Source organism: Poecilia formosa, unplaced genomic scaffold, assembly GCF_000485575.1.
Source record: "Poecilia formosa unplaced genomic scaffold, Poecilia_formosa-5.1.2 Scaffold2394, whole genome shotgun sequence".
Taxonomy (NCBI): Eukaryota; Metazoa; Chordata; class Actinopteri; order Cyprinodontiformes; family Poeciliidae; genus Poecilia; species Poecilia formosa.
Window position 1 is genome coordinate 1 of NW_006802333.1, and position 9,527 is coordinate 9,527.

At 36.4% G+C, this 9,527-nt stretch overlaps 1 protein-coding gene across 1 annotated transcript; it reads left to right on the top strand.

Moving 5' to 3' along the window:
- The first annotated feature begins 3,007 nt into the window (after positions 1–3,007).
- On the top strand, positions 3,008–9,363 carry LOC103133226 (sodium channel subunit beta-4-like). The gene is made up of 5 exons (XM_007544998.2): positions 3,008–3,416; positions 3,500–3,538; positions 6,201–6,335; positions 6,736–6,798; positions 7,664–9,363. The coding sequence occupies exons 1-5, from the start codon at positions 3,113–3,115 to the stop codon at positions 7,765–7,767; spliced, it is 645 nt and encodes a 214-aa protein (XP_007545060.1). The 5' UTR covers positions 3,008–3,112; the 3' UTR covers positions 7,768–9,363.
- The last annotated feature ends 164 nt before the right edge of the window (positions 9,364–9,527 follow it).

The following is a 9,527-nucleotide window of genomic DNA, read 5'->3' on the forward strand; positions in this document are numbered from 1 at the left end:
CATATATTGCGATTGGCAGCTCGACTGAACCAGCTGCTACAAAATGGGACTCACTCTGAATGGTTAACTGAAGGGCAGACAATCCTGATCCAGAAGGATCCCTCAAAGGGTTCACTCCCATCCAACTATCAGCCAACAACGTAATCCCAGGAACAACATCAGACATCTCAGTCCAGAAACGTACAGTACTAGGCACAGCCAAGATACTGGAGGAGAACCTCAAGCTCCCAGGCCTCTGGGAGGGAAGAAAGAAGGGAGAGAGAGAGAGCAAACCCAAAGCAACAACTGTGTCCACATTCTCATCCAGAGTTTTAGCCTGTTTCCAGTGAACCACTTTGAACTCTGTCAGGGCTCCATTTTGTATCAAATCATGTTTAAGGTGTTTATACAGAGACACAGTCATGGAGAGCAGAGTGTCTGGTCCTGTTGGCTTCTTCAGGCCAGGATCTCCAGCAGTTAACCTGTCTGTCACGAGAGGACCCAAATTTGGGTCCTCTCGTGACAGGGGTGTCAAACTCCAGTCCTCAAGGGCCTCTGTCCTGCAACTTTTAGATGTGCCTCTGCTGCACCACACCTGAAAAGAATAATTAGGTCATTAGCAAGGCTCAGGAGAACCGATCTACACAGGGAGGAGGTAATTAAGCCATTTCATTCCACTGTTTTTTACCTGTGGCACATCTAAACACTGCAGGACAGCGGCCCTTGAGGACTGGAGTTTGACACCCCTGTCATTGTGAATGACAACCTGAGACCAACAGGTTAAACTGCTGAGTGTAAAAGAGGCTTAGTTCCTCCTCAGAGCTGCAGTTTCTAAGCTTCCAACTCACAGAGGAGACTTTCCACGTTCAGCTCCTTCAGACTAGCCAGTAACAATTAGCAAACACCTGGTGGAACTGCACATCTGGTGGGCTCATTATATGAGCCACTACTCAATGAAACACTGGTAAAAACGTTAAAGGGTTAATAGAGGAGCCATGTTATGATGACTTCCTGAAGTTTCAGAAACAGCAGGAGCTTTTAAAGACACAGAAAGGGGCAAAGCATTTTACTGAGGGCGCTATGAAGGATCATTTATTCTTTACACTCACAGAAGCACAAACAGGAGCATCCATAAATCAGACATCTACAACAAGTGAACATGTGGATAGTCATCATGTGATATTTTACAATTTAATTAAAGCATTTATAGGGCTGGATGATGGCTAAGACATGTATCATGATATAAGCATTTTATATCAGTTGATAGATGATTATTGATCCTTTTTTTTTGTTTTAAAAATCTGAAATACTACCAAACTGATGATATGGTTGTTTCTGTTTTATTCAGTTTCCTCTTGAATTGTTGATTCCATGTTTTTAAATTTGGGTAGCAGAAAACAATTACATTTTTGTATTAGGTGCTCCTTACAATTGATAATTTCCTGTTGCAAGATAGATTTTTTTTTACTCTGTACATAATGAGTTGTTTTTTGTGTTTTGTTAGAAAAAGATCATAATGACCACATATTAAAACATATTAACTTAGACAAAAAAGAAAATAATTATGTGATATTTTCTTTGGGCTGCTCTGACTCCTCCAGGGGGAGCTATAGCACCCTCTAGCCCCCCCTTGGGGTCACCACTGTTCTCTCTCTCTCTCTCGCCCTCTCTCTCTGTGTGTGTGTGTGTGTGTGTGTGTGTGTGTGTGCGTGTGTGTGTGTGTGTGTAAATAAATACATTATTCCTCATAAATTGGAGTTTCAAAGTGCGAGGTCATCCCTGTTTGTTTCTGGGTTAATTTGACACAGAAGTGATTTTCTGTCTCGGAGTTCTTCAAGTGAACCAAATTTCATGTCTAAAGTAAATTCAATGCGCAAGGTGTTTTGAAAGTTACCAGGTGGCGATCTTGAGCCATTTCTGTTGTGATTTTTGTGACAACCTTAAAATATGTCATTTTTATGCAGACCTGATGCATAAAAATTACATGAGGCCTAGTTCGGAAAACTTGCCAAGTTCGGTGAGTTTTCAGATATGCTAAGGCAGGGGTGTCAAACTCCAGTCCTCAAGGGCCGCTGTCCTGCAGTTTTTAGATGTGCCACAGGTAAAAAACATTGGAATGAAACGGCTTAATTACCTCCTCCCTGTGTAGATCAGTTCTCCAGAGCCTTGCTGATGACCTAATTATTCTATTCAGGTGTGGTGCAGCAGAGGCACATCTAAAAGTTGCAGGACAGAGGCCCTTGAGGACTGGAGTTTGACACCCCTGTGCTAAGGCCTCCAAAAAGCCACTTCATTTGACAGAAGTATAAAAATAATGATGAACTCTATGATTAGACTTTGGCAGAGCTTTGCTGCTCAGGACTAATGGAGCCATTGCTCCCTGGTTTTTAAAAGTGGTGGAGATACCAGCTCTCCCATATCAACTAAGGGTTAAGACTGTTAAGGTGTCCTAACTTTCTTCCAGTAGGATATCTGTTTTTGAAACATGAGTAATTTCTGTTTTCCAGAAGCAAATAAGAAATCAGAACATTCGTAAAAAAAAATTATTTTTAAGTTTACTTTGAAAAACCTCTATTAAAGGAATAACTGTCATGAATTGCAGTTGGTGAAGGTGGTGAGGCAGATGTAGTGGACCCTGGTTGTTGAGAATGAATGGTGAATTTAATGAAAATGTCAGAGATACAAAGTTCAAGATCCAGGCAGCACGGAAATGAGCGGAAGGCTAATTCTCACAACTGGTAGCAACTGGTACAAATAAGAAAAACTGACATCAAACCTGAAAACGACAAGACGAGCCGTAAGACCAGACAGATAAGACAAGAACCCAACAAAGAACAAGGAACACAGGTACACAGGGAGACAATCAGGAGAAACAAGGGACAGCTGGGGACAATCAAAGGGTAGGCAGGACAACACGGAGACTCCACAGAACACAGAAGCCTAAATAAACACGAAGAAAAACTAAAATCCTCACAATAACTACATTTTTTTCATAATTGTAAGAATCCTAAAGGAGAATAGACATGAATGTCAGCTGAACAACAAACAGGACATCATCAGGAATATTTGTGATGATTTTTTAAAATCTTTGTTTATTCTTCCAGATCCATATGAGGTGGTTGGTCATGAGCCGATGTATGCAAAGGTTGGAGACAACGTTACTCTGCCATGTCATCTGGTCCCCCCATTTAATGTGAGCAATCTTACAATTGAATGGAGATTCAAGAGCAAAAACATATATGTGTATCGCAGCGGAGCGAAAGATAACGAAACTTCAGACCAAAATTACACAAACCGAGCCTTTATGTTCCATGATGAGTTTGAAATAGGCAACATTTCCCTCACATTGACCAACGTAACCAAGAAGGATAATGGGAGTTATACTTGCCGTGTTCTGAATAATCAAGTCAAGAAGGGAAATGTTACTCTAATAGTTGGTGAGTTATATAAATTAAGATAATTTAAGACAAACTATATAAATATGTTGATGTCTATAACACTTAATGTAATTCTTCAACAGATGAAAACGGAGCCCAAGGCAACAGAACTGCTCCTGGAGGTAAATATCTTTAACTAGATAATCAGTGGTTATTGCTCTGACTTAGTTTTAGACTTTTTTGTTTACATGCGACGATTGTTGCTCAGTGGGTTGAATATTTATTGTCCAGCTTTCCCTTGTTGATGTGTCTTTGGGCAAAGCAGATAACTCCTAAATATCTATTGATCTGCATATTGCATATTGGTGTACGACTGTGTGTGTGTGTGAGAGAGAATGAATGAACGTGTCTGCAGTATGGAGCGCTTTGAGAGATCAGCATGACTGGAAATACTTTAATTTCAGTCAATTCATGTTTTACTTAGATTGTATTTTATATTGTTCTATTTCAGATGAAAATGGAGAGAATAACAAAGGGAAGACTGTGTTGACTATATTTACTTTTCAATTTATTCTCAGAAAAATGTGGATAAATGAGTAGAAAGCTTAAAAATTATGTTTCTGTATAAACTGGTTGATTTGAACAATGACTGACCTCTAACTGGATAATCAATACTAGTTATGAAGTTCATATAACGAAGTTTCCTTGGACAAAACTATGAGTAAATAAAAAAATACGACACTATTCTCCTTCCGTAACACATGATGGCTGAGCATGGCTATGGTGTGAATACTGAAATATTATTTGAGTAGATGAACATAAAACATCTTCAGAAATCTGGAATAAAGGAACCAAAGAAAAAAGACCAGGAAGACACAAATATTTTCCTGGTCTTGATTTAATCTTCCTGCTTTTTCTGAAGCTTTTTCTTTGACTTGTCTTAACCCTCTATGGCATGGCGTTGCTCTCAGGCAACAAACCATATTTCTCTATCTCACGTTGCTCCTTTATTTTATTTTTTGGGAGGAATGATTTAAAATACCTTCAGACATAATTTTGTCCAAACAAAAGAGGTATCGAGGTTCATGTGACCTTTTACTTAGAAGAGGAGCAGTCCTTTTTATGAAGCGGAGGTGCATGCTACACCTTGCCTCCTACTTGTAAGTTATACATCACTTTTCTTCATGTTTAAATTTGGGTCACTCTAACTAAAAATATTTCCATATCTGTGAGTATGTAAAGAAGCATTATAGATCATTTCAAGACAAATTTTTTTATAATTTATATGCTAAAACTGTGTTTTTTTTGTTTGTTGCCTCAGGGCAACATTGCGCAGTTAGGGCCCTTTTGGTCAGACAATATTATTCTAATGTGATGATATTCAATTGATTACAAAATAATTATCACAGTCAATTTTTTTACTTTATTATTGACTAACAGCAACAGGAGATGGATGCAAGATCATTTCATGGACAAAATGTGCATGGTTCATAAGCTGGGGTCATTCCCAATGAAGACATGAGGATCCACTGTACAACCATTGTTTCATTGGTTGTTTATCCTCAAAACTGACTTCAGTCCCAAAGAGTGATAAGCTGGTCATCAGTGAACTAATGTACTTATTCCAAGGCAGGCAAAGACTGAAGCAATACCTGCCAAACCCAAAAATATGGGTCTGGAGGGAACTTTGCATGACTGGAGTAGATGGTGTTCCTTACAACCTACACAGGGCGAGCCTGTGTAGGTTGGCTCAAATTCTAACAAAAAATTAGATCTACAAACTCTTATAAAAAGAACCTGGAGCCCTAAGTCCTGTTACTGATGTGAATTTGGTCGCTACAACCCATAGATAATCAGGTAAACAGATGGTGATTCCCAGGTACACCAATAATCAAGTGCCAAAAATGTGATACACACTTTTTTTCACATCAGCAAGCAATTCCTTCCTGATGTTTAGCATATAATGGGGAAAAAGACTAATTTCAACATCCTTAGTGATTCTAACTCTGCCAAACATACACATGTACAAACACACAAATGCTCGTTTCAGTAATTTGTGCAAATGTACCATTCATTAATGAAAGTTAGTTGTTTATTTTATATTTGGTGATTTGGAACCATGTCTCATTTATTTTTGTCAAAAAAAAGTTTTTTATGAATATAGTTTTTGTTTGATTTGTATTTCATTTCTCATAATCACTGTAGAAAACTTGGAGTTTTAGACCCCTTGTAGCGCAATGTTGCCCTGAGGCAACAAACCCAAATCCGGTTCCGGGAGATGTCAAGGTCCGATTTTATGATTGATATGCAATTAGGGACCAACAAGCTCCCAAAGAATGCAGGAAAATATTTTTCCCCAAGAAAATAAAAAAGTCATGCCAGCTTTGAGGAAGTTGTTTCTTTGACTTTTGTCTTAATATACATCTGCAACTGTACCAACTTCGAAATAAGAGGATGTGAATTAGTCTTTAAGATTGTGCACAGCTATGACATCATCTAGGCACATTGATATGTAAGCTTCTAAATTTAAGAAAAGTAATAAACTGGCATTTAACAAATAAAAAGTTTAGCTTTTGTTCCTCCTAACTAACCTAAAAAATCTACGTTTGGTGCAACTTAGTGTCAGACAGTAAAAATAAAAAGGTTCTGGGTTCATGTGTGTGTGTGTGTGTGTGTGTGTGTGTGTGTGTGTGTGGTGCAGTAAATAGTGACACCTGAATGACGAGATGACTGTTGGTCCACAACTTTGATCTCATTAATAATACAAAAATATGCAAAATAGAATTCAAAACATTAAAAACCGGAATGTTAAAAAAAACATTTTTTTTTTCCTTTTCGTCACAGGAACTGATGATGATATTGGTGGTGGAGCTATTAGTGGTGGAGCTATTGCTGGAATTGTTGTTGGTGTTATTGCTGGTCTTCTTCTTCTCGCCTTCATCATATACTGTGCTGTATGTTGCAAGAAAGGCAAACAAAGTAAGTCAGTCATTGTCTTTAAGTCATTCAGGTATTTGGTGAATTAATGACTATCTCTATACATGCTTAATTCCAATTTTTTAGAAACTATAGTTTTTAATAGTTTGCAAAAACTGACCTGAAACTGAAGAGAAGTAAAACATGTTTATAAACATGTGTAAGAAAAGTTATGCAGCTTTTGTATATTTATCAATATCTATTGGTGTTTGCCTGGAAAGAAAAAAAAAACAATACACCAACCCATGAGTTTCCTTTTTTCTATTTCAGGTCTTTGTTGTTATTGTAGCTTTTCTGGCTCCTCTGGTTGATGAAACATTTTTTACCAGTCAAAAACCATTTAAATATTGTCACCTCATTTATTGTGTGTTAAGCTAAATATTCACTGATGTCTATTTTCTAGGGTGTTCAGTTTTTCCACCCCTGTGCAACAACTGTCAACATGAACCAGGGAGAAATGATGGAGGTATGGAAACAGAACAACTCCAGATAATGTCTTAATTCTTTTCTTTTTTTTTATCTAACAGCTGAATGATAAAATAATCAGGTCTGTAATCACTGAACATCACAGCTGAGCATCAAACCAGGAAACTGAACTTCCTTGTTGGTGACTGAATCTGACTGACTAGATGTTATATAATGTGATGAAGCAGAAATGAACTGGTGACTGACTGGGTTAATCGAGGCTCACCAGCTTTCAGTGATGTGAAGCTTTAGACCAGAGGTTTCCAACCTGTGGCCCCAGATTTAGACAACACTAAAGAAAAACAGCCAAGAATCAAGAAAACAAAACCAACAACATTCATTCATAAAATACTATGAATAAAACTATTAAAAATTGCAAACACATAACTCAGATTTTCTCTTCTAATATGTCTTTGTTGTGTTTTCTTCAACAGAGAAGCTTATAGCTAATGAAAACATGGTTACGTTTATAATTACATCAGGCCAATTAAAAAAAGAAATCAGGGCTTAATGTCAGACATGTCTTATACCTTCCTAGAAGTTATATTCAAAAAGAAAATTTAATCAGCCTCGTGTGAATATACATTACATATTCAATTTAATATGACTATGTTTCCATCTTTATTTTAATATGCTTTGCTTTCTGGATTGTCTTATTTTTTAACAAGCATCTGGAAACAAATGAAAGACAAATCATTTCAGAAAAAGTCAAAACTTTACTGCTTTATTTTGATTTTTTTTTTTGATGATTGATGATATTCTGAAAAACTAAAAATGACAATTAGAAGAAATTCTTCATCTTAATAATAATGTAACTTTAGGATATCAAACAATCAGAGGAAAAAATTCTGTTTTGTGTTTCATAGAACAAAATGGAAATGGCAACCCTGGAGATAAAGCTGAAGAAATTCCTTTACACAACATGGAACAACCAAACCAAAGGGTGGATGAATCCTCCCCCCTCAGCTGAAGTCTTTTCAACCACTTGTATGTGTTGGTATGAAAACTGGTACATTTAGAGAACTATGGACCATGATAAAAATTAAAAAAACAACTGTATGCCCCAAAAAGATTTAATATTTTTTCAAAAAAGGATGAACTGATCATGTAAGTTAAAAAAGAACATCCTATGAACACAGCTGGTGCTGTAGTAGTTTAGCGTCTCTCACTCAGGTTTGATATCTGATTTGTCTTGAAAAGTATTTTTTAATTCATGCAAAAGTTTGTGCCAACCAAAGTTTTTTAATTTAATTTGTGTCAGTGAAACTTATTTTAACGCTCACACACTTCTAACAGGAATAACCAAATGTTTTTGTATTTTATTATGATTTTGCACACTTGTTGCCTAGTTCTTCAATTTATGAATCAGCAATGAATTCACTAGTTCACCTTTGCTTCCATGTCCAGACCTCAGTAGTGATGAATATTTACTCATTAAAACTCCCACATTCACATAGGAACAAATGACCTGAATATTTTTATGTACATCATCACACCATTTTGATACTGTTTTTAAAAGCACCCTTGTAGTTGCATTATGTAAGATTGTTAAAATATGTTCTCAGGAGTTATTTATTAACATAAAAAAATAGAGAAAATTTTAAATGTATCAATTACTATTGAAAATAGGGCCATAGACACAACATATAGGATAGTAACTTCATCCTGTAAGTCAGCTGTAGTGACTTTTTTCTTACAGGGTCTTACCTGAGGGAAGGTAGAGAAGTTTTGTTGATGAATGTGTATTTTGGTCTGGGAATCATAAAAACTGTTTTCATAATTATCTTTGTCACATCAATGATGAGCCACAGAGGGAGAAATATAAACCATACAAATACAAACTATAAGATCAGAGCATAAATAAATGTCTCCTACATTAACACTCAGTGGAGGCTTAGAGCTTCTTAAACCAGGTAAATGAATCACCTGTTTATTTGAGTCAGGTTTGTGGAAGCAGGGAAAACATGCAGATAATGAGTCCAAAAGTCCAAGGCTGAGAAACGATGATTTATGTGAAGTAAATCAAACTGACAGAACCACTTTATCTAACTTTGGTCCAGAGTTCTGTTCACATTGAGATGAGTCCATTTGCACTAATATTTATACTTTCAAACCGATGAGCCTTTTTTAAATTCATCAGCTTGAACTGAGTCTGGCTTAATATGGCTGTTTAATGTAGGAATAAACGGCTGCTGCAAAGTTAAAGACTGTGATAAAATGGTGCTCTATATGCTCTATACTTTATATTTATTACAAACATCTCAGAAATCAAATGGCTCTTACTTTGAAAAACAGGTTTTTCAACTAGCCAACATCAAAATCCAACATGGCGGCTCCCCTGACTCGCCAACTCAAACCTTTCTGGAGAGAATTTGAAGCTGTTCCTTTATTTCACACTTTGTTTCGCTGCCCAGAAAAAGGAAAATGAAAAGCAATTCATTTTCAATAGCTCTATAATTCAATAGAAACTGTAAAAGGTCTGACTATCAATGCAGGATTATTTTTAACTTAAAAAAACAAAAAACAAAATACTTTCTAGTAAACATTTTGGGTCTTGAATTAAAAGGTGTTTGTTAGAACTAAGTCATTATTAAAAAGCCATAGTTTTAGGAAGAGGCCTGTTGACTTTTGTAAATAATATGTCTAACAGAATTTGATCGTCTGAAGCATTTTTATTTTGTCTGGTGAACTTTTACTGTACAACTCAAAGTAAAACTGGAGGGCGCCCTC